Source organism: Paramacrobiotus metropolitanus, unplaced genomic scaffold, assembly GCF_019649055.1.
Source record: "Paramacrobiotus metropolitanus isolate TYO unplaced genomic scaffold, Prichtersi_v1.0 Parri_scaffold0000051, whole genome shotgun sequence".
Lineage (NCBI taxonomy): Eukaryota > Metazoa > Tardigrada > Eutardigrada > Parachela > Macrobiotidae > Paramacrobiotus > Paramacrobiotus metropolitanus.
In genome coordinates, this window is record NW_026570271.1 from 690,047 (window position 1) to 715,902 (window position 25,856).

Sequence of the window (25,856 nt, forward strand, 5' to 3'; positions counted from 1 at the left end):
TTTTCTTAGGTTTCTTAGGGTTTTTCTTAGGTTTCTTAGGTTTTTTTAGGCTTCTTAGGTTTTTTAGGTTTCTTAGGTTTTTCTTAGGTTTCTTAGGTTTTTGTTATGTCTCTTAGGTTTCTTAGGTTTTCTTAGGTTTCTTAGGTTTTTCTTAGGTTTTCTTTGGTTTTTCTTAGGTTTTTCTGAAGTTTCATGGGTTTCTTAGGTTTTTCTTAGGTTTCTTAGGTTTTCCTTATGTCTCTTAGGTTTCTTAGGTTTTCTTAGGTTTGGACTGTCAGAGTCAGACCTTAAGTGGTCAGAGTCAGAGTTTGAGCGGTCAGAGTCAGAGTTTGAGCGGTCAGAGTCAGAGCTTGAGCGTGGGCCTCTTCTTAATGCTTACAGCTGAAACATAACGGATACGATGCATCTCGGTTTCCACTATCGTTCTAGTTTGCTAGTCCCGAACTCAACCGTATTTAATCTCCGCCACGAACATCTCAGACCCGAGAGAGACTCGCAGTCCGATCTGACGTGCTCATGACGAAGAAGAAATACGGCCTGCAAACAAATCAACAAAGGGTTCAGTGATTACGCGTACTTCTATCGTAAGGAACCGTGTTGATGAGGACTGATATTGGTGAAATTCGTGAAATAATCCAACTGTTCACTGCACGGGGCAAAGCCGTGCAGTGAGAGACTTGGATACTTTCCGAATGTGGTCAACAGTGAAATAGGTGGACAGCGATCCAGCAACGACAACCAGCATGCGAACCACCTACCTTCCGCATGAGACATGGCGCGGCATTTGATTTCAGAACATTCAGAATATATCGAGGAAGAAACTTGATACGATAATTCCGATCGAGTTAATGTAGATTGAGAACGGTAGAAAAGCACAAACTGGCTCGGTTTCCGGTATGAGGTACTTCGTGGTTGCACCTGTAAAACCTAAAATATTCAAATAAGTCGCTTACTGCGGCGCAAATGTTGTTGCTGCCACTAACGGCAATACGAGGAATCACTTCTCTTCAATACAGGGAAAACAGGAAAGCACTACACGATTTTTTAGACGAATGCAGAGTTTCCAGAAGCTGAACTTGCAGATTGCAGTGTGTGTAATTCCCAAACCGGAAGCCAAGCTAACATGAATAAGCGGTAGTGTAAGCAGGAAAACACTTGAAACACGTGGTGTTCACAGAATGTTGATCATGTTATGATCAGGCAGTCAAGCTTCCCGGCAGAGCCACCACGCAGTGACTGCGCAATAAGCAATTTTGCATTCACGGAAGCTTATTATTTCATTTTTGGTGGCAGTTGTTAAGTGGCGAAATGCATAAGTACTACAGCCAATAGTATAATGTTCTGTTGACATGGTGATTATTGCACAGTTAATCGGTGATTTATAAGGGCGGAAACACTGCGCGGATCGATAAAGGAAACTGTCCATCAATTTCCGGTTACATCTTCCTTTTATAATTTATAATTTACGTCAAAGACTCTCCTAAAATCTGCATTAAGTACAACAAGTTTAGAAAACTCTAAGCACCAGCCGATGTTCCAGAAATTTTGCCCGATCGACCTAAAATGTTAACAAACACCGTCGTATGATATGGGCAGTTCTTTTATTTAATGCTGTTCATGATTATGCCCATAGATAACCTTTGCCATGTATGATCTATCGGGAAGAAGTAAGGAGTGGTCAGCAAGGTAAGTCTAGTGCATATTACAATAATTTATCTAGCAGCATATATCGCTACAAAATTTAGGCAATTTTAAATATCACTCTTTGTTTTTCCACTTTTTCGATAGCAAACGGAGCACTTCAGTATGGTCCGATGAAAAACAGGTTGACCTTTCTCAACGGTCCTGCACTATGGCACCAACATCCAGAGCATCCCGAATGCCGGCAGTAATGACTACGTCGACACTTTAAGTGTCAGCTTACTGCAGTAATCAAAATTGGTATAAGTGTCCTTCTCACGAAACGGTAACACAGTAGTTTCGGATTGAACCAAATCCGGATTGCCTGATCCTTCGAAAGTGTTATTCTGACCTGGAACCTGTATCGATTTCGCATCTTTGCCTTATCGAAGTTTCCGATTTCGATGTGTCAAAAATGCGTAATGGATTGTTCTCGAACACTGGAGAACATCGCTGCCACACGGTGCCACAACCAGCAATATTATACATAGAAAAAGGCGGAGTTTCAGTTTATCCTTACTCTGCTCAGAATATTATCAACTAATTCAGTGTGGAATACATATAAATCAGTATATACACGGCACCAACAATCATTATTGCAAGCAGATTTAAAGTACTTTTCGATACGTTTTCGCGCTTGTATGCCTAGCAAATGCTTGAAACTTTAATATTCTGCTGGAGACCGAACGCGCAATTAAACCGGATGAACCTTTGCTGATAACGCCAGCGCAATCTGATCCTTCTCTTTATTTTGCAGTTTGTGTGTCAACCTGATTCTTAGATTAAACCTTTAATTACTTATTTTACTGGACTTGCTCGAATTTGTAACCCTTATCTGTACACGAAAACATCAGCATGTGATTATTTATGGCACAACGTATCTTCGACTTTCTGTTTGATATTCCTCGGTGACCTTTGGTAGCAATTACTAAAATGAAGAAACAAATCTTGATACACCGCTTGATCATTATCCGCCACTTGCACCCGGATAAAGGAAGTCTGTAAATCACTGAGTTCTTCCGGATTGGGGCTTTCTTCACATAATCGCAGATCCGCCCAGGGGTGCAGTGCCATTCGCTGCAACTGCTCCTGCACATCCAGCACCGGGTCCATACTGGCAAACAGTGGAATCGAATCGTTCAAGTACACCCATTTCAGCTGGGAGAATTTGGTGAAAATCATCGGATTCAGGCATCGCAACGACAGCTCCCGGACACTGACATGAGTCAGATTGCCGCCTTTTCCCGGCCCGAAGATAGTCATGGGAATGTGGACTTCCGGGAGGCTATTGTCATGGAGAAATAGCGCTCGCAGTTTCGGCAGCATATCGAATGCACCGGTCTGCAGTAAAAGGAGCTTATTCGCGGAAAGGTCGAGATCTTCTAGGTTCTCCAGGCCGGCAAAGTCTAGCGAGCCAATGGAAAACAGACCGTTGTTAGCGAGGTTCAACCTGCGAAGGCCTTTTAAAGGAGAGAAAGCTTTTGGGCCGGTGGATTGTAGGCGGTTGTATTCGAGGTCCAGGTATTCCAGCTCTGTAAACGGAATGAAATGGTTGGTTCCATGAAGGTAGGCGATTTTGTTGTGGGCCAGATGCAGAACTCGCAAGGCCTTTGCACTTGCAGCCGGCATTTTCTGCAACGCGTGGAACCTTCTTTTATTTCATGAGCACTGTAGAAATATCTAAAATGTCACTGGAAGAGGTCAAGCGCTGTTAAAAATTAAGTAAATCTATTCGGTTTCTGTACAACAATAAAAAATCCGAAATGGCCAAAGTTTTATACGACAAAGTTTGATACGAGGGTTTTTTTTTAACCCTCGTATCAAACCTCGCCCACTTTCCGAGACTGGTTTCGCAACAAACATGCTTTACATTGCCTACTGCTTTACCTGGAGTTTTTGGAAGAAATTCGACCGCAGAAACGCTCGGTTCAGATACAGCTCGCGGATGGTAGGCCACTCGCTGAAAGCATCCTTGGCAATTTGTACGCGTTGGCTTTCCTTACGCGGGCAGAACGACATATTTAACATCTTCAAGTTTGGCGATATTCCACTGAAGAAAATCTTGGTAATATTCATGTAGTTATTGCAGCTTAAATCGATGACCTGCAGGTTTGGCATCTCCTTGTAGACGGTCGAATTCAGGGTGGTACGCCGGTTGTGCGACTGAACTTCGATGCGCAGCTTAGAAAAGTACTGCGTGCGTCCGGCAAAAAGTGGTTTGGAGATCTCGTTACCAGACAGTTCATAACGTACCAAATTTCGGGCCCAGCTTTGGTAGCCAAACGGGTTGGTCGTTAATTGATTATCCGACAAATCCAGCCAAGATAAATTTTTAGCGGTTAAATTCTGAAAGAAATCCTTATACTCAATATCCCGGATGTTATTCCCGTCCAGCTTCAAGATCTCCAGGTTTGGTAAACCGCGGAAAATTCCCAAGCGAAATATGGGTAGATTCGTCAACCCAAAATCCAAGTACTGAAGATTGGTGAAGTTAATAAACAAGTTCTCCAGTGCACTGTAGCTCTCAAAGTGGCTGCCGCGCAGTGATAATCGTTTCACCGGTGACAACCGGTTGAAATTCGTCAATGCTTGTTTTCCAATCGGGAATCCGTTATGTGAGATTTCGACATCGCTTCCCTCGTCTACGGTCAGACTGGTGATGATGTCATGAAAGACGGTATAGTAGAAGTTGGGATTGGCTGTGATGAAGGTGTTGTTACGGACCAGAAGGCGTTTCAGCGGTTTGACTGTCACAAACGGCAATGGTCGATGGTCCAACCGTCCAATGTGCACCTCATTATTGAAGATTTCAATTGATTCGATGTTGGGAAAGGCTAGGAAATACTGATCCAGGAGACCGACGTTTTGGTCCCGGACACGGAAATGCTTCATGTTCGGGAAGGTTCCTTGCAAATTGTAATCCGATTGAAAATCTTCAATGCCGGTTCGGTGCAAATCGATTCTTTCAACTGCAAAAGGACCAACAAAAACTGGGCTCGCTGCAGTTTTTTCTACAGTGGACTGCTATACAGTATACATGTACTGTACAACGTAGGACCGAGAAAAGGTGCAAACCAGTCGGTCCGCTGTTAAAAATTTAAAAATAAATTCAGCAAACAGTGTGCAACAGGAAAATATCCAATGCACACAAATCGCCAGCAATAGGTATGAACAAAGAACCGCTTGTCTGCGTAATATGCGTTTAGAAACGAAGCGTCTGGAGCACAGTGTACTTTGCTCTTGACATTAACATTAATTGCGCTTGACATACCGCTGACAGGTAGAAGTTCCAACGGGAAATTCTTCATCTTCGGTGTATTCTGGATGGTGATCCTCTTTAGTACCGTCACCATCAACACTTCCGGGAACATTTCCAAATTCTCCAGATTCTGCATCTGCAGTTCGACCAGTAGTGTCCGTACATCCAGGAAGGTGATCCCACCCAGACGCTGGATGGCCGGAGCATTCCAGATGTGCAGGGTGAAGGTACGGTTCAGGCCGGCGAAGATCTGCAGATCCGCCTGCAGTTGGTTGCCGTCGACGCCTTCGCAGACGACGATGTAGGTATCCTGTGTACAGTCGACGAAGCATAGTCCTGACGGCAGATGTGTACAGACACCGTAAACGCACTGAATGATAAATGAAAAAACGCACAGAATGGGTAGTAAATGAATCATGAAACCGTTAATCGTTCACTTAAGCGTTTATAAGGAATACAAAGTGAGTACAAGCGCTATAAATTACCGTTTTACAGACAGAATTGCATTGCTTTTTTTTAATATGGTTAATGGTAGCGTGGAAAGCGTGGTCGCTCGAGTATTGCACAATGCCATATGGTGTGCCTTGGAGCAATGTTGCGACTGAATCGGCAGCCGGGCCGTTAAGGCAATTTTTAATTAAGTTACTAAATGCACAGTGTGTTATGCTTTGTTCTCCTCTCCACAGCGCATAAATTTGAACGTCGAAACAGAAAATTTAACTGACAGGAAAATTATCGCCAGTGTATCTGGTTTCTCAGTACGAGTACATGTATTCCAGGGACAACACCTGATCTTGGGGCATATTTCACTTTCAAGCATTTTGTCGACATGTGACTAACTTTTGTTGTGCCGAGAAAGCTGTGAACTGTGTTGTACGAATATCATGCACTCCGTGTCTGTACCTACATGCAATCAAGTAACAGATAATTGCTAATTCATGTCATTAGCTCGACTGCTGTGTAATATGCTGTTCATAAACTGCTACTTTGCCATGCTAAATTTGTGATGTGCAGACAGGCTGCAAAACTTTTTCCGACGCCAAAATGTTGCCTCATTAACAATTATTAATTGCTTTGGTCATCTGCGTGCAACTGGGAACTGCCCAAGATCTTGAACCAACCAATATGACAGTACAAATTATGGAGGCCGAAGATACGAGTATATATTATGTAATACATTATATTTCACTCAATCTCTAGACATGGCAGTTTCATAAAATGGCAAGTATTTAAAATGGAGAATAATAAATTATAAACTCAATCGATTCGAAATGCGGGCAAAGGGAGGTTTGCAAAGATGTTTGAAGAAAATGTGAATTGGACCTTCTTTCGCTCACTACAAAATACATACGCACACTTTATGCGCCGGCGTTTAATAAATAATTTCTTTTCCGAGATTGCCATATCACAACTGCCAAGAATTCACTTATACATACACTGCTGTATTCCAGAAATGTTTTAAATATAACTGGTTACGTAGTACTCAAATTCTTGAGCTCAGTTGACACAAAGTGTGTCTCGTACTTTCTCTTTTATATTCCGCGATTGCGGATAGAAGCAATCGTTAAAATGGAGGTATAAATCCTGATAGACCGCCTGCTTGGGATCACTAACCGACACCCGCACAAACGATTCCTCCAAATCCGTCGGTTCATCGTAATCATCAGCGTCATCACACATCTGCAGTCCCGCCCAGGGATGCAGGCGGATGTTTTGCAGTTGCTGAGCGACATTCAGTTGCGGATCCATGTCGACGAAGAGCGGAATCGAATCGTTCAGGTAGATCCATTTCAGATTGCGGAAAAAGGTGAACAACGACGGATCAAGACAGCGCAGTGCCAGATTACCAATGCTTAAGTGCGTCAGATTACGACCTTTTCCATCGCCAAAGACATCGCTGGGCACAACCGTCTCCGGGAGATTGTTGTCGTGCAGGAAGAGAGCGTGCAGGTGGGGTAGCATATCGAAGGAACCCGGCGAAATTAAGAGCAGACGGTTGCCGGAGAGGTTCAGGTCTTCCAGGCTGTCCAGTCCGATGAAGTCCTTGGTACCAATGGAGAACAAGCCGTTATTGGCCAGATTCAACTGTCGCAGGCGTTTCAAAGGAGAGAAGGCCTCTGCGCCGGTGGACTGGAGACGGTTGTCGTGGAGATCCAGATACTCCAGTTCGGTGAAAGGGGTGAAGTACTTGCCGCGGCCGTGAAGGTAGGCGATTTTGTTGCGCGCTAAGTGGAGGGTCTTCAGAGCCTGCGCGCTCTTGGCTGACATTTTCTGTAATTGAAGTTAACATCAAAAGTTGCTGCTAATTAAATTCCTGTTGCGGGTAGTGCAACCGCCCAGCCTATGCAAACACTTTAATTGGGTTCTCTTCAACAGACGTATACATAATTGCCGAAGTTTTTTGGCGACTATCTGTTATGATTATTTTCAGCGTTGCTATGAGCATGGGCCTGCATGGCACAACCGCAGAATCGGTCGATTTCAGTTGGGTGTTTTGTGGTTTTGTGACAGCATCGCCCATAAATTCGATGCTTTCGGGTTGGACCGCTGACGGTGCACCAGGGCCCAGGCTACTATTTCTTCGTTCCCACGCACGATGCGATTCGAATGTGTAAAAAACGGTGATCGGAGTTATCTCGACTCTGATGAGCGCAGTAACAGCGGCACTGGTGACCTTATAACCTTTTGCGATATACACAGTTACAAGTTCCCTCGAAGCGCTGAATATTGAATAATAACAGATCCCAGATGAAATGCTCTAGCAGGATCGTTTCTTTTACATTTGTAACAAATATTTGTCTAATTATTATGCCTCTAATATAAATGTCCTGCTTTTGTCTCAAACATGTAAATACTGCCTTCGAACTTTAAGGGCCACAGGGCACTCGCAATGAGAATTCCAGGTGCTAGTTTATTAGCCAACCTGAAGCTTTTTGAAGATATTGGCCCGGAGGAACGCTCCATCAATGTACAGCTCCTGAATTGGTGGGAACTCTGTAAACGCATCCTCCGCTACAATCACGCGATTGGATTCCTGCCGCTGGCAAAAGGACAAGTTGTATGTCTTGAGCGACGCCGGTAACTTATTGAAGAAGCCCTTGGTAATGTTCCGAAACTCATTACAGCCGAAATCCAGAACCTCCAGCTCTTTCATAACTTGATAATCCGCTGAAGCAACCTGGGTCCGTCGATTCCGCGCCTGGCTAACGCGGCGCAGTTTCGCAAAGTACTTGCCGCGATTCACAAACAAGGACTTGGAGATTCCGTTCCCGGCTAAATCAAACGACAGTAGGTTCTTCGCCCAGTTCTCATACCCTTTAATCTGCCCATCCAACTGATTGTCGGAGACATCCAGGTTGGAGAAATTGTTGGCGGCTAAACCCTCGAACAGCTCCCGGTCCTCGGTGTCTCGGATGTTATTCCCGTCGATCTTCAGGGTCTCCAATTTCGGTAGTCCGCGGAAGATCCCGGATTTAAACACCGGCAGATTCGTAAAGCCGAGATCCAGGTCCACCAAATTCCGGAAGTTAACAAACAGGTTCTCCAGAGTATTGTAGTTCTCAAAATGGCTGCCGCGCAACGACAGACGGCGGACCTTGGCCAGCCGGTCAAAGTTCTTCAGGCCCTGTTTCCCAATAGGAAACGCGTTGCCCGAGATCTCAATGTCGCTGTTTTCGTCCACTATCAGACCGCTGACAATGTGGTGGAAGATGGCATTATAGAAATTGAGGTCGGGTGAGTGGAAGGTGTTGTTGGAGATGAGCAGCCGTTTTAGCGGTTTGATCGTAAGAAACGGCATTGGATTAGTGGTCAGGTGCCCGACGTCAATGTGACAGTCGAGCACTTCGATGATCTCAAGATTGGGGAAGGCGGTAAAGTAGCGGTCTAACAGCCGAAATGTCTGGCCAGAAAGACGGAAACGCTTCATGTTGGGGAACTGGTTCGCCAGACAGTAATCGGCGTAGAACTCTGCGATACCGGTCTGATGCAGATCGATGCGTTCCACTACAAACAAGAAATATGTTTTTGTAACAAAATTAATGCACTACGAGTTAAAGTTTTAGCACTGGGTGCTTAACCGTCCTCTTACAGCCGTACGGAGAGGTACTGGTACTGTCCTCGCGCTCCTTTCATTTCAACAAATCTTAAGATTTTGGGGCGTTTAAAGTCCTGCGCCTTGTTTTGGGCTCAAGAAAAAATTTTCTAAATTTCACGTAGTTTGTTTTTTATACAAGGTCGGGAACGGTATCGCCACAGCCACAGGCCAGAAACGAGCGAAAGAGTTTCTTAGACAGCGGTTATCTATCCAAATGCAACGGGGAAACGCGATATGTGTTATGAGTACAATCCCTGAGCAGGATAGCATTATTGAAGAAGTGTTTTTGTTATAATTCTCGTCTTTTTTAGTACTCAGTTTGTACTTTCAATGACGATCCTTATTACAGGCTGTTGGTGTTTTTTATATCCTAATAACAATAATGGATAATTTCTTTCAAAAAAATCGCTAGGACTCGATGAACTTTCGCCTTTAAAGGCTCAACTTTTGTTCTTATTCTGGCTTGTCTTATTTTGAATGCCGGGAAAAATCTTGTCAATTTCAGACTTCAGGATTTCTCTGTCGATTTGTTTATTTCTGGAACGAAATTATTTATCTTGCGGTTCTTAGGTTTTAGAAATTCGTTGCGGGTAGATTTTTATGCGTGAAACATTTTGCTTATTATAATTTCTAAACCTTTTGCTTTCGTTAAACCTAAAAACCTTTGATAAATTTCTAAAAGCGTTTACTACTATAATAAAGTAATGAATGTTAACTTAAAAAGGGAGCTAAGCGGTCGGCTAATGTTGACAGCACAGACACCATGTTTTTTATTACCACTCGGTGGGACGAGCTCCAGCGCGAAATGCAGCAGTTTCGGTGCATTTTGTATGGTGATTTGCTTCAATGCCTTGAGCGCCTTCACTTCCGGGAACATTTGCAGATTCTCCACATTCTGCATCTGCATTTCAATCATCAGCCGTTCCACGGTCAGGAAACTCGTTCCACCCAGCCTTTCGATCCCCGGCGCATTCCACAGATGCAGATGAAAGGAGACATTCAGCCCGGCAAAGAGATCCAAATCCGTCTGCAACTGGTTCCCGTCCACCGCCTCACAAACGACAATATACACATTGGTGTCGGTGCGTGTACAATCCACGAAACACGCTCCCGACGGCAGATGACTACACCCGGCGTCCACCCAATAATCCAGCCGCAGTAATAACAGGAGGAGGGTAAAAACGGTCATATTAAATCATAAAAAATTATACAGGATAATCAGCGCCCGGTTAATGATGATAAACAAATGCTCCATAAGAACATGTGGTTGTTGTGAAACTCGTGCTTCCATTAAACTCATCAGGCCGTAGCGCGGTGTACAGATGTTGACTGCATGAGTAATGAATGATGCTGGTAGCAACGGTATAATTTAGTAAAACATGTACTTGGTTTATAAACTTAGCTTTTGCATGCCACACCCGAGATTTTCTCTTTCAGACTACGCGGTTCTCCACTTTTTATCAGCCCATCAAAATAGTCAAGTAAGTGCTGCATTCTGATGCCGCTGTGTTGCGAGACCAGCAAAAAATGTTTGTTGACCTTGGGGCATAATATAATTGTAATTTGCTGTAGGCGCGCCGTTAAACAGTATTGCCACTTTCCCTGGTGGAATTATTACGGACTAACCAATATAAAAAGATTTCAAATGTTACTATCAAAGCCTTTATTAAAAATGTGCATAAAGTGGTTATTGATTTTATTAAGTAATCACGTACGTTATAAAGTTACCTTAATATTCTGTAGTTACCTGTACGGTATTTTCATATCAAAAACCATATTTAACGAGCTGTTCAATCGTGTTCGCTATCGGAGCCGCGGAATCGCTTGCGCGCAATGCGCGAAGCGCTAGTAGCAAACCCGATGCAATTAATAACAAGCAAAATGATTATACTACACATTCCAGTGAAATAATTTTTTGAACCGTTATAAAAAATTTCATTGATTTCAAAAAAATTATTTTTAACGCAGATGCAGCGTATACTAGTATACGCTGGAATATGAAAAACTTTGTGAAGAGTTTTTTCTAATAAAGTTTAAAATGCGTTTAAAATTTACATTTTTTGACACCCGATGACACCTTTGCTTTTATTTACGGATCTGGGAAACAATAATCTAGAAAAACCCTCCACAAAGTTTTTAACAAATGTTTTTTTTACATACTGATCAAAGTTGATAATTTTCTTAGGTTTTCTAAATTAGTTATAGATTTTGCGGATTAAATTTGTCAAATTGCTCAGTATTCAGCGAAGAACTTTCTTTGTTCTACACTTTTGCGGAATGCTTCACTTTTGCGCCTGCAGTGCCGCCACAGTTATATGAGCGGAGAATGACCACTGGCGCTCACATAACAGTGTTATGCCACTATCACTTTGTCTCGCGGCACTTGTTATCGCTTGGTGTCCTCAGTCCTCACTGTGTATACATGCTTTTGGTCTGCTTCCTATTACAGCTGCCATTCAATTGTTATTCTAGACGCCTTTTCCCTTTTTCTTCTATTGCCAGTTATGGTCATTCATTCGCCTGTGGGCTGTGCGCTTTGACCACAGGCGGCAGCAGAGCAGAAAGATCGTCAGTCCGCCAAAACAATAGCAGCAACTATCACAAAAAAATTTATAACTTTTTAAGTTGCAATTTGATTTAACCGAACTTTGGTCTGAAGGTGGACCAGACTATGTTGATTACAGTTACAAAGTTTCTAAAATCAATATTTTGGTAACCACGACATGGTAGAACCTTTTCTTAAATTACATACGCGATCTTATATACTCGAAAAGCGACCGTGGCAAAGTCCTCGTCATAGTTAGTTCAAATTTGTGGTGGACTCTTTAGGTAAACTATAATATAGTTTACAGTTTATTTAAGAAATGCGGCTTGCTTATTCCTACTGTATGCGGTATTTTGTCACACATTTATGCGCTTTGTTTGAAGTTAACGTGATCAAATTTTTCCCGCTCGGAATTCTGTCGGTACATTTTCGTGCTTATTATATACAACAATTATTAACGTCGTGTTTTAGACTTGTATAAAGCTGTATTTTACCTGTACAATGTACATTGCACTATTGTACATGGCAATGCTGGCATGCGCTGTATATAGTATATTTCGTCTAACAACCTTCACGTATAATGTTCTTAGGAACCTAATGTAGAAACAAATAATGCCAGTTTGTAGAGCAAGCACTAGTACTCGTACTGATTATGTTTTACAATGCACTACGTAGTACTTCAGTTAATTTTGTATAATGTATTGTTGCTATTTTGTGTATTTCTGGACAGTCTACGTAGCTTCACATTTGCTGCATTGGCTTGTAGTTAATGGTGAACGTACATACAATTATATAATACGTATTGTGCAATGTGTATAGCATACATGAAAATTTGTCGGTAATTAAAAGTAATTAATTTTTATATGTACTCGTACTACTTAAAAGTTAATGCTTTGTAGGTAAGCTAAAACTATTTCTAGGGTACAGGTTTTTTTTCCGATACTTCTACTTTTATTTAGGAAGATATTGATCAAACAAGGAGAACTGTAGCATCAGGGATAAAGTCGGTAATTTATGCAGAAAAAATGAATATGTAAATTGTAATAGTACTATTACATAATCATTTCACATAATTATGTATTGCATTTTTAATTGTTATTAACGTAACAGACTTAAATACACATGTACTGCTTATGTCGCCCGTAGCGAGTCAGGATTCTGATGTCATAATTTAACGCTTTGAAATAACGCTCTCCGGGAATATACTTCCCATGAATCTCCGGGAATATTCTTCGTCAGACTGCCCAGTTCGATGGTCAGTTTAAAATTGACGACTGTGCAATTATTATGTATTATTACGGAGACACCAGCAATGCTCAATGTGTACCACACATATGTACGTATTTACGTAAGTTTACGTATGTATAGACTCTGCATTTGCGCTTAAAATCCTATGATGGATTACTTAATTAAGCGGAAATGACGGGGCAGTTTACTATGCAAAATCGGATAGGCAATCAGGTGAATTTGTTTAATTTGCCAAGTTATTCCAATAAACACACAGGCGGACATAATCAGCAATTTTCTACTCTTCCAGCCGATAAGCGGCTTCCCTTTCGTCTGCTGATACGGCATTATTCTGCGCGACACTGGATAAAGTCAACTAAAAATTCTTCGTCGGCTTGATAAAGGCAGTCAAATCTGTTGCGATATCTGTACCGGTCGCATCGCTTTGCAGGAAACTATGCAGTATCGCCACATTATGCGTAATCCAAAGGGTATTTCTGTGTCTGTACCTGTGCGCCATTCAGTCTACATTTTCGGAACGCAATGAATGTAATTATTATGGAATTTCATTTAATTTTCTAGTCAGGTAAATAAAATGAATTTCAGTTAAATTCAACGTGAATAAAACACGCTAAAATCTTTCTTTTTTTCCGTAGTTCTAGTTTCCTTCGTTTTAAATTTCGTTAATACTGCAGCTGTCGCGTCTGTCTTATTACTGCAGCGCGTTTTCCAACTGCAAGCCGCGAGTGCAGTGCCGCTTAAAAACTTGAGATAAAAACATACTTCTATAATACAGTGTACAGGATTCAAAACTTTGAAATCGTTTGTTAAGATTAATATGCATAAATAAAGAACACACTTGAATTTTAAAAATTAATTTAAATAAATATACTGGACTTCAACAATCATATATGGTGCCAAGAAGCAGTCAGACGTACTAGACTGTACTACAGAAACGACATGAGAATACTTAACGCGGACGAGAAAATGGACCGGAAATCGTAATAAATTATACAGAATCTCTGTGTGGTAAATTAATAAAATGAACGGGATATTTCTTGTGCGTACGGCGCAAAAGGAAGTTTTGCAGAACAACGGTAGAGAACTGCCTTGCAATACTTCCCGTACATTGTGTTAATTTTTCTTACTAATACCTTGCATAGAAAAAGCAGAAATTAGTTGAAAACATTACAACGGAGATTTGCTTGAAAAATCCCCGGTATAAATGTGCAGACTGTTGTGAGCGATATTGTTTATTTTCCTATTTATTTTATGGGTAAATTACCGGCAATTTTTGCATTCTTTTAACGATCCGATGCGACAACCTTAAAACTCACTAAGTTAAATTCAACTGGAAACAGACTTAATTATTTTCTTCACCAACAAATTTCGTAAAAAATGACTAAGCAATTTTACTACCCTATAATATTTTTCGCAATATTTATTTCCTTGGATTAGGCTTAATTAAATGGCAATAATTATTTTCTTCTCCAGCAAATTTCGTAAAACGTAACAAATTTATTAGCCTATAACATTTTATTAATTAACCGTTCCTCTTGCACACCGAGAATCCGTGACGCCGGTTAAAGAAGACGAAAGAAAAAACATCAGCAAACAAAATTAAGCTGTGATAAACATCCGCAAAAATCCATGGCACGGATTAACCGTATAAACGCAAAGCCCACTACACAATTCACAGTGATTTCTCTCCCGCAGCGAACAAGCCCCAAGCCACAACCATCGGATTATCAAAATAAAAACTACCCATCACGATACATAGCAGCGTTATATTAGCAACACCATGAAATCATTAACGCGAGAAATATTCCGCCCAAATTGCCGCCTGACCGTGCGCTTTATTCCGTTTACTGGAGGGTCTTCAGCAGGGCCTCCTTGTTCTTGGTGGCCCACTCCTTGATGGTCAGCGCGTTCTCCCCGGTGACGACGGGCACGTCGTTGCGCACCGCCGAGCACAAGCCCATACGGCCGTCCTTCACCTGGATGAAGAACTCGTACAATCCCTTGGCGTACCACTGCTCCATCTGCGAGTACTTCATCATCTCGTTGAAATCGGCCGCGGTCTTCTGCGCGTACTGCACCTGCTTGCCGGTCACCTGCGAGATGATCTCCGTCACCTGCTTCAGGTTCATCGTCTCCTCGCTCAGCCTGTTCAGGAAAAATACAATTAATCAATAAATAGTCACTGTAAAAAATTTAAATAAAATTAAAACTAAATTTACCAGAAATAAAATTGTACAAAATAAAAATTAAATAGAACTGAATTAAAATATGGAAATAAAAAATCAGGAAAAATACTGGGGATCAACGAACTAGGAACCATAATTAAATTAGACTGCATGTAAATAAGAAGCCGAAAAAAGACTGAAAATCACAAGATTAAATTAATGACTGAAAATTATCAAAAAATGGCCAATCAAAGCGATGAAAACCAACAAGTTAAAAAGCAATCACTGATTTAGACTGGCAATAAATAGTCATGCGGAAACGAATGAAAATCGAGGAATGAATTAATGAATCAGAAAAGCTGTCAATGAATTAAAACTACAAAAAAAAACTCGGGGATTAAAGATTAGAAATTAACAAGCTGAAATCTGAACTCTGGCACGCTAAAAGCCAAATTAAAAAAAAATAAATACGAAATAAGATCACATTCACGTGACTTCCAGCAATTGTTTACAATGTACCAACAAATTTTTGAAATCATTTGTTCGTACAGAAAACCCAAATGCATTCATCTTCGCAGTGAAATAATTTCATTAAAAACTCTTTCCTTACATTCATTATTCTGATAATTTATTTCATCATCATTTTACCGATTTGAACAATTGATATTCTCCATATTATTTGAATTAGCTTTCAATGCTATCAAATTAATCAATATCAAAAGGTAGTCTGCGACTCGGCGCTCACGATAGCGGATTTTATGATCTCGTCGAAGCTCTATTAAATTCCCCGATGATCTGGTCACGCTATGTTGCGTGCTTCCGGCAAACGGAAAGCCGGTTTTATTAAGAATAACATTGATAATTTAATACTGCAAAGAATTCCCCGAATGCCACAGTCAAAACAAATTTTCTCTCTACCGGCTTTTACTGTATGTGGTTGCCCTTGAAAACAGAAGGACGACGCTCTCAGCTCGGTCTACCGGGAAACGCTTATCGCACGCGGTCATCGCCATCACATTACGTGGTAAAATTTATCTTTGGATAATACGAATAAATTTTCACTTCCTGACTTGCATGTGCATAATTCAAATTTAAATCACAGAAAAACATTGAATAAATCGCGCCATACTCGCTGTAATTCCTGATAAGTATCATTCATAAATATGATAAATGGATTTAATATTTCCACAAAAATTAAAAAATATACTAAAACGCTTCAGGCGAACTCGAAAAAAATGCAATAAATTAACTACGAAAATTTAAGGAAAAAATAATAACTTCAAAAAATACAAGGGACAAGTTCAAAATAATTTATAATCGGCAAGAAAATATCTCGCGAAAAAGTTCAAGGAAGAAATAAAAACAATTAGCGAAAATTCATGGAAAATTTCAAAAATACTACAAAATAACTAAAACTCGCAATAAAATTCCGGGAAAAAAAATTAAAAATAAATGTGAAAATATTCCTACCAGTAGTCCTTTCCATGGTGCTTGCACGGTCCCTCACGCAGGACGGTGGCGGCCGTCTTGGCGATGTCCTCGGCGGAGATCCATCCCACGCGTTCCCCGTCGAAGAAGTCGTTGACGGTGCCCTTGTGGATGAAGGTGAACATGTTCTCCATGAAGACGTTGTTGTGCAGGTTGGTCCACTTCATGCCGCTGGCCTTGAGGTAGGCCTCGATCAGCTGATGCCAGCAGTAATGCGGATCCGTGGTGTCCCAGTCGGCGAAGATGCCCAGATGCACGACATGCTGCACACCGGCCTTGTACGCTGCGTCGATCAGTGTCTTTGACTGCTGCAACATCGCCACGGTGTAGCCGGTGATCAGCATGACGCGATCCACCCCGTTCAACGCCAGCCCGAACGTGCGGGGCTCATCCAGATCCAGGAGGACGGCGTCCTTCTTCTCCTTCTTCCATTTGTCCACTTGATCCTGACGGCGGGAGGAGTAACGCACCGTCACGTCGTCGGCGAATTTCTCGAGATTCGCCACGATCTGGCTGCCGTTGGTGCCGGTGCAGCCCAGCACCAGGATGACGGGTTTCTTGTTGTGTCCGCACGGCATGGTTGGGTAGGGTTCCACGGAGAGTAGAGCGGAGAAAAAGTTCAAGGGCAAATGGAGGAGAAAGAGAGAAGGAAGGAGAACGAAGAAATGCGCTGAATGATGGCTGCTGTCTGCATGCTTTATTGAAACCAGTTCGGTATGTGTGTGTGTGCTGTGCGGCGCAGTTGCCTAGGCACGCGATCGATAACAGCCGGCTGTGCGCTGAAAAGGCGGGGCTGGTTGGCGCGATTGGCTGGGAAGGAGGGTAAACCGGTTCGCGCCGGTGCAGCAGAGCCGGCGTGTACGTACAAGTTTATTGCACCGGTGAAGAACTCACCATCAGCAGAAGCGCAGACGTACATGTTTAAAATCGGTCGATGCACATGCGCGGTCGTGTACGTACGTGCTACCGCGAAAAGTGCCGATTCACGACCGGTTTTTGCTTTGTTTGTCCGGACTGCAGTGTTGCACAGCGCTGAAATCTTTCCAGCTGTTTCCGTTGTGTTCGATCCAGGGCCTGATTATGTCAGTCGAATACACTGTGGCGGTTTGCGCAGCGCAGAAATGCACTTCCCATTCATAAAGCACTAACAGCAAAAACAGCGCAAACAATTTACCCGGCCGTCGCGATCGCTCCGGCACTCCTCCGGCCTCCGCGTTTTTCATTCAAGTTTTACGAACTGTGTTTTGTTGCCGCGCCAGTCATCCTGCCTACTTAAACAACATTTCCAGCACGATATGTATGGGGTCGGTATAAAAGAAATCAATGTAATCCACCGTTATTAGTTGATTTCCCATGACAAGATCCTTTTTGAAAGGGATGCTTTTCATTCCATTAATACCATGTAATCCCTACACGTAACTGATCTACTTACTGTATTCCCGTAATCCGCCGTTACATGGTAATTTCGCATGCGGTTCGAAGCGTTATACAAATACGTTACCAAATATGTGGAATATCCTAGTTTTAAAATTACTCGTGGAAATAATATACTGTAATATTACAGTATCATCTCGACAACCATTTCGTGTATGTAAACGTGTCAAATAATTTCCGTATAACTATGTCTAAAAATTTCGAACGATAATTAGTAACGTAAAAACAATTATGTACATAATTCTGGCATTTCGGCGGTACCGTAAAGTGTACATTAATCAAGCTGCGCAACAAAGCGCAGTCAGTACCACACAACAAATCTGCGCACTTCTGGTCACAACGTATTCCTTCTCTTGGAAAACACCATCCATTATTTGATACAAAAATGGAAACAAGACGACAAACGTCTACTTATACTTATATTTAATCACAACTCAGTAGGCTTCAGCAGTATATTGCGTCAAATATTTTGGGCTGGTATACGTATCGCATTTATAGCAATATTAATAATGTAAGTTACATATTGTATGTACAGTACGACGTAAGATTCAATAAAAATTAATATAGATATTATGTATTTCGCAGCTAGTTATGGTTTGTACTTTGTATCGATTCAGACGTGGTATTTACTGTTTTTCCTTGCTCTAAACTGCTCCGGGCAAACGATGTCTGCTGAATGAACAGTTAAATATTTACTGTACTTCATTGTGCATGCTGTGTGTTATTGTATTGTAGATGAATATTAAATCTTATCGTAATTGTGCTTGCGTACTTTTTCGGTTATTCTTACAGTTAGATTTTTTAGGCTTCTTTTCATATCGTGTACAAGTTCATGTATAGCACGTACTGTACATGAAATTTTACACGATACTCTGCACAATAACAAATACTGTAATAAAAATCAAAATTAAATAGCGTTTTCAAATAAATAAAATCGTAATAAAATCTTTTAATTAACATCCTCTACGATGCCGTACATCGTGCAATTTGCCGGTATATAGATATAAAGGTGACCACAGTACAGCGATGCGGATAAGTATTAATTTTCGTTACGATCACAATCAGTACGCTGCCATCCGCAAGATATTCATTATGGGTCAGTTAAAAATACCCGGGCAATCGGTTAAAAGAATGCAGCGGATGAAACACGGCCATTACGGATAAAAATAGGTCAAAGTGGCGCGGCCGGAGACTTGCCGGAGATTTGGCATCCGTCAACCGCAGAAAGCACGCACACTGCATATATGAAACTTTAATATATTAGCCCAATGTAGAGATGTAGTGCAGCCCGTAATTCCCCGGCAACATAATCTCCCACTTAGCAATCGTTCATCCACCCCCGGAAGACATCCGCCATTCCAGCACGATTAACTCCACCACCGTTTGTACGAGATTTCAGCGTGTATTGTACCCGCGCGGACATCCCGTGTCCAAAAACATTTTATGCAGTACATGTATACATTTGTGTGTACAGCTTAGGACAAAATGGTCGCATACCCAACATCTCCACATTCAGTACGAACGCAGCGCAGTGCACTGTACGACTGAGTTCAAAATATCCGTTTCGTACAAGTGCACTGCACCGCTTGCGTACAGAATGCTGGGTATGGGGCTATGCGACCATTTAGTCCTACATTGTATAGGCGTGTGTTTGCCGTGCACAGTAATTGCGCGATGGGAAATGATTGATCTGGCGCAACCGCCCACCGCAGCCGCATCACTCTCCGGCCTCTCTCTTGAACTGCGCAGCTGGCGCTGCCGGCTATTATAACGACGGGCGCTGTTTAGCTTCCGGTGGCCGCGCGCGCCCAGGAGAATGGGAAGCCCTCGAAACTGCGACCCATATATTGCGAGCCGGTCGCTGATGTGGCTTAATTTGCGTTAATACGGTCGTGTAGCGCGTGCTGTGCTATTGCCCCCTTTAATTCCCAACAGAATACTTTATGTATCTAGAAATCCTGGTATATTGATCATTATTAATGTGCTGGATATATTAGTACATAATTACAATAGTACGACTGTACGCGTATTTCTATTTCGCAGATGTTATTTATATAATACTATTACTGATTTATGGTTGGGAATTTTATTACGTTGATCAGCGTGCAGTAATTATGGAGTTGGGTGTGGTGGCCGTTATCTTGTGGTTGCTGCCGATCTTTGCCGGTTATACGGTGGAGGCCAGTCCCGATGCGGAGCGGTTATTTACGTTTTTAATGCGGGATTATAATAAGTTTGTCCGCCCGGTCAACGAGACGAGGAACCCATTGAAGCTGCGATTGAGTTTGAAACTGATGCAGTTGATCGGCGTGGTAGGGATTCTGTTGTATCTGTACTCTTGTAAAGCGGGTTGGCGAGGTAATTGTGTTACGCGCGTATAAAATGGATGTTGTGCTTTTTATCAGGATGAGGTTAACCAAGTTATTACCACGAGCGTCATCGCAAGACAGGTACTGGCACTGCAGTTAATATCTATACATGACTTATTGTACTTAAATTTTGTTTATCGCTTTTTGCGAACACTTAAGGTAACACGCAGTGTATTGTATGTGGACAGTGCATGACAACTTGTTTTTGAGCTCTACCCTAGAGTGAAAACAAAAACAGTTGATGTTAATTTATAAGCAGCACTGTTTGTCACTTAACATAAATAACGTAAATTGTTTGAATTTCCTTATCTGTAACTTATAACGTATTCTTCTAAATATTCACTTTCATGGTGTTTCTGGAAACCAGGAAGTACGTACAAGCTTAAGTGTTCTGCAGAAGTAATGTACTTGCTTGTTTGTTTCTGCCAAATGCTTTTCCCTTTGCAACAAGCTCGAAGTTGTATGAACAGTTTATCTTTTTTTCAATAGCAACGCCGCATTTGAGTACGTGATCTATTATGAGATTTGTCATACAGTACAGTTTTATCATTCATATTACAAAGCGTTTCGCAAAAAAATGTGACACCGGCGCCGTACAAACTGACAATAATTTGATAGCTCCAGTTTCCAAAATTAGAATCTTCTATAATTATTATACAGGGCGCAGTTGGCGGGATGTGTCAGTGTCATGACATACTTCGTATACGAGTATGCAGTGTATTAAGTCATTAACATGTGCCGCAGACATGGCAAGACTACAAGCTGATGTGGAATCCGGAGGAATTCGGCGGCATCACCCGACTGGACATCCCGGGGGATCAGATTTGGTTACCGGATCTGGTGTTGTATAACAAGTACGTTGTTGTAAGCAGCTTATATCCGGAGGGATATACTATTATGCAAGCCGTGGCACAACAGGATAGTACAGGGTTAATTATATTACGTGAACCGCGGTCAGTTTCATACCGTAAACTCCGTACAATTTTGGCATTTACAATATAATTATTAATGATTAAAACTACTATCATTAAAATTTCATATATTGGCCTGCGGTGCAACGATGCCTATAAATGCCTGTACATGTGATGTAGCCACAAATTCACAATCACAAATGTGCGAATACTGCAAATATTTTCGGCAGTAAACTTCTTATTAAGTGGAAATATTCTTTTACGCAATAAATGATGTAAAATGATTTTGTTGTTATTAAAAACATGCTGCTAAGTGCTTCTCGCCAGTGTATTTAAACTTTTATTTATTTAGTTTTATTTAGTTCTATCTGTATATTATGTAGCTTTTGCTGAAAAGTACAGAGTACAATACATATAGACTTGTTATTTATTTTATTTACCTGTGTATTTTGAAATAATGATATCGACATTAATGTTATAGTGCGGATGGAAATTACCAAATCACTCTGGTCAGCAAAGTGAAGGTGAACTATACCGGGCATATCGAATGGGAACCGCCTGTCATCTACAAGAGCTACTGTCAGATTGACGTCCGCTATTTTCCTTATGTGAGTTATGTTATGTTTGGTAAACGAGTCCACATCCCCGTACATAACTGTGTGGTGTGTACAAACGGGAGCTATTACTTTGACCAGATTACCATTGATTTCTCCCCCTTAATGTCATCAGTAAACCTAATCAATCGTGAACTTAAAGAGTCCCATGGGAGCCACTCGGGGAATTGTCTTAAAAGGCGCTCTTCCCTCGTGCTGTAGTGGTAAATGTGCAGCCACTTCTTGATACTACGTAAAGCGCTGAACGAGTGTACGGCGGTTTACCCGACTTGCGCAGCTCTTTAAAAATCAAAGCTGATTGGTGTGTTTATCTTTTGCAGGATAAACAGAACTGTACTTTAAAGGTACGCTTATAACTGTAAACCATTTATAAAAGTACTTTATACATACTTCTATAAATAATATACACAAGTAATATAAATTAATATTAAATAAATATGTAGATAATCGCTAGATGCCATAATACTGACATTTGAATAAATATTTAAAACAATAAAAATAATAAATAAGTAAACTGAAGTAGTTATACGCGTGCATACATGATGACCTTTCTCCTGCATCTTTCGGCAGTTTGGTTCGTGGACGTACGATCAGACGCTGGTGGATTTGGAACCGGAACGGGATTATGTTGGTGATGCGCTAAGAATTCAATACGGCATGGATTTATCCGAGTATATTTCTATGCATTTATTTTCTATTAATGTTGATACTGCATAAAGCTGAAGGATCCTGAGTGATGTCCACTCTTTTTGTGAGCAGATTTAAGCGGAGTATCGAATGGGATGTTATGCAGACCCAGGCATGGCGCGACCGGGTCGTTTATTCCTATGGACCTTACGTCGACATCAAGTTTGAGTTTATCATCCGACGAAAGCCTTTATTTTACACCGGTATGTAGTGAATTAAAAATTAATAAATTTATACGAAGTTTGTACGATATGTAATTGTTTTTGCCATGATACGCACAAAAAAGATATAAATAATGAACACGAAATGCAAAAGCGGAGCAAATTACGGAATTAATAAGTGACAAGTGTACGTAAAAAGTGTACGTATCCGCATCCTGTATTACTGTAATTAAATATAAGTAATACAATAATGCTATGATACAGCATAATTTAAGACTTACTTTATTCGCAATAATTTAAAGGCGAGCATTGCTCACAAAATACGTTCAAATAAAAAATTTAAGATATCGGTAAATGTAGATGAGATAAAAATTCGATATAAAATAAAGTTATCACTCCTATATTATTGCAGTGAACCTGATGATTCCGTGCGTGTTGATTTCTTTTCTGACGGTGTTCGTCTTTTATCTGCCGTGTGATAGCGGCGAAAAAGTGACGCTGTGCATTTCCATTCTTCTGTCGCTGACGGTGTTCGTGCTCCTACTAGCCGAGGTAAAAAAACTTTTGTTATGCGTTTCAAATAATATTATCACATAACATTCGATTCATACGCTAGGAAACGACATCCGTATAAAACTTTTCACTTTTAATCTATACTTTTTTGAATTTTAGTGTAATATTTTAGATCAAACTGTACGACTATATTTTGATTACGTGCCTATCGAGTATCGACTCAAGGCGGCCTTAAAATTCTTGTGATAAAAACGATACATGAAATTTGATAAATAAATATTGCTAACTGCGTATAAATGTACATAGGTACATAGTACATGCAGGCGGCATTTCAGAAAAGGGCGCTGTTCATTAAAAAGTTTACGCTGTGCTTAACAGTAGCATTTGTTAATAGTATTTCCGCTTCTTGATATATTTAATTTATTTGCGCAGATAAAATAACTTATTTGGCCTGTGCTGGTCTTGGTTTAAACCATAGTAATTGTTTTTATTTGTGCTTTGCAGATCATTCCGCCGACATCTCTAGCGGTATGTGTAATGTCTAACTGGCTCTTCTCATTTCCAGTAAAATTAAGGGCAGGATTTTTATATAAAAATTTGTTGATACAGGTGCCATTAATGGGACGGTATCTCCTGTTTACCATGGTTATGGTGACATGCAGTATTGTTTTCACCATCATTGTCATCAATATACACGTAGGTGCACATGGTGCTACCAAATTATACTGCGCATCTAACGAAGCAGATTAAGCTGTTGCGATTGTAACGAAATAAAGCGCTTAATGTATGTGGAATGTACTCGTAGTAGCCAGATTGTTAAGCTACTACAATCATCTTCGGCACTTTCCAGTTTCGCAATCCGGCCACGCACAATATCAACCCGGTGATAAGGGCCATCTTCATTGACTACCTTCCGAAACTCTTATTAATTGAACGGCCGACGATGAAAGACGGAGAGGACACCGAGCACGAGACGGCGGCGGAACGCGATTACGAGCGGGAACGACAGCGCCGGTTTCTCCTGCAACAGCCGGGTCTGCTGGGATTCGCCAGTCCCCGGCGCAAAGATAATATCGAACTGAATCGGGATGCACGGAAAGCCATCGACGGAATTAATTTCCTCGTGGAACATGTCCGCGAAACGCATAATTTTGCCAACGTAAGTATATGTACATGTACAGATATGTACGGTGAATACGTGTGATGTCTTCTAAAAACTGAATCACACACAATTTCGACTAGAAAACACTTTCGTTTCAGCTACATATGTGCAAAAAACTTTAGATTAATTTGCAAAATATTTATGATGCTTCGTAGAACTGATAACGTTTTGTTTAATGCCTTCCTTTTATATAGTTTTTTTATTAGGTCAGGAAATGAATGATGTAGAAGTTTGCAATACGCGATAAATTCAAACGACGTGTCGATAAGATGATTATGCTTATTCATTCTTTAATAAATCTCGAAACAAATTTGGCAGCTGAGTAATTCGTGCAGCCTACTGGTGACTTTTCCCTTAGGCCGTTAACTTTTATATACGAGGGGATATCAGTAGCGCACCTAGATAACCCCTGTACTTGCTGCCGTCAGCCGGCTGGAGGATGACGTTGTGGCTATACATGGTGCTTTTGTACCGCGCCAGATTTAGCCATATGTATTGCCGTAACGTCACACTCCAGGTGGCTGACGGCAGCAATACAGGGGATTATCTAGGTGTGCTACTGACATCCCCTCTTATTTTATAAAAAGCTCGCGGTTTAGTAATACTCAAGAAATGCTGATGACCTTTCGTTTAGATCATCACGCTTAAACTTTTCTAGATTACTTCATAGTTCATACAGTACAGCATTCGTCTGCGGCGCGCTAGTCATTGCGCATTATATACTGACGACCTTTCATGTAGATTGTCAAAGACTGGAAATACATTGCCATGGTATTGGATCGGCTGTTTCTCTGGATGTTCGCCGCGGCATGCTTAATCGGTACAGGAACGTTAATACTAGATTCCCCCGAACTCTACGATTATTCCAGCGAGCCCATACCGAAGCGGTGTGATATACCCGGTCCCATTAAATACGATAAGTGGATCTGTTTTGTTCCCGAGGAAGATGACATTACGTACTGATGACATTGTGGCTGGTGCTCGTCTTGTTTTCTCAAGATTTGACAGTGACCAGGGGATTTATCATTAACTACAAATTGCTGTGCAAAGGTCGTGCTGGATCCTGACCAAAGTACTAAACCGTAGAAGCGAATTTCCTCCCTTGGAATTTCATTAAAGAAATATGATGTGTGATAAGGCTCATGGAAAATAACTACAGTAGCAGTCAACAATAATGTTGTGATATAATTTGTTTTCATGGCACGGCTGATGAAACGTGTACTGTAGATGTTTGGTTAGGATTTTGCGCGAAATATTTTGGATTAAAAATGTAATTAAACAACCGCATTCGAAGTAACACTGCCGTAAAATTAGAGAGATGTGTATGGGCGATTTACATCCCTCGGCCGGCTTTTGGCACGTGCTTAGATCATTACGAAATCCGAACTGCACTGGATTCCCTTACAGATAACAGACCACGTCGTATTTTAGTATACTAGTTATTATTTTTAGTGACCTATACCATAGTATTCTATCTAACACTTAATGTTTCATTTATTTAGTACAGCATTAATTTTATGAAGT

The 25,856-nt window shown here is 41.1% G+C and overlaps 4 protein-coding genes across 4 annotated transcripts; 1 reads left to right on the plus strand and 3 right to left on the minus strand.

Moving 5' to 3' along the window:
- Window positions 1–2,431: 2,431 nt before the first annotated feature.
- LOC129592253 (protein artichoke-like) lies at window positions 2,432–5,450 on the minus strand. The gene is made up of 3 exons (XM_055488245.1): window positions 4,952–5,450; window positions 3,568–4,649; window positions 2,432–3,312 (listed from the first exon to the last, which is right to left on the minus strand). Exons 1-3 carry the CDS (start codon window positions 5,355–5,357, stop codon window positions 2,542–2,544), a joined length of 2,259 nt encoding a protein of 752 aa, XP_055344220.1. The 5' UTR covers window positions 5,358–5,450; the 3' UTR covers window positions 2,432–2,541.
- Window positions 5,451–6,307: 857 nt separating this feature from the next.
- LOC129592276 (slit homolog 2 protein-like) lies at window positions 6,308–10,496 on the minus strand. The gene is made up of 3 exons (XM_055488269.1): window positions 9,813–10,496; window positions 7,863–8,944; window positions 6,308–7,210 (listed from the first exon to the last, which is right to left on the minus strand). Exons 1-3 carry the CDS (start codon window positions 10,222–10,224, stop codon window positions 6,437–6,439), a joined length of 2,268 nt encoding a protein of 755 aa, XP_055344244.1. The 5' UTR covers window positions 10,225–10,496; the 3' UTR covers window positions 6,308–6,436.
- A 3,828-nt stretch (window positions 10,497–14,324) lies between these two features.
- LOC129592234 (NAD(P)H azoreductase-like) lies at window positions 14,325–17,181 on the minus strand. The gene is made up of 2 exons (XM_055488213.1): window positions 16,464–17,181; window positions 14,325–14,973 (listed from the first exon to the last, which is right to left on the minus strand). The coding sequence occupies exons 1-2, from the start codon at window positions 17,057–17,059 to the stop codon at window positions 14,673–14,675; spliced, it is 897 nt and encodes a 298-aa protein (XP_055344188.1). The 5' UTR covers window positions 17,060–17,181; the 3' UTR covers window positions 14,325–14,672.
- Window positions 17,182–19,211: 2,030 nt separating this feature from the next.
- LOC129592240 (acetylcholine receptor subunit alpha-like 1) lies at window positions 19,212–25,594 on the plus strand. The gene is made up of 13 exons (XM_055488220.1): window positions 19,212–19,300; window positions 19,559–20,227; window positions 20,321–20,365; window positions 21,029–21,138; window positions 21,677–21,803; window positions 22,130–22,153; window positions 22,380–22,480; window positions 22,569–22,699; window positions 23,070–23,209; window positions 23,675–23,698; window positions 23,780–23,866; window positions 24,021–24,329; window positions 25,074–25,594. The coding sequence occupies exons 2-13, from the start codon at window positions 20,030–20,032 to the stop codon at window positions 25,293–25,295; spliced, it is 1,518 nt and encodes a 505-aa protein (XP_055344195.1). The 5' UTR covers window positions 19,212–19,300; window positions 19,559–20,029; the 3' UTR covers window positions 25,296–25,594.
- The last annotated feature ends 262 nt before the right edge of the window (window positions 25,595–25,856 follow it).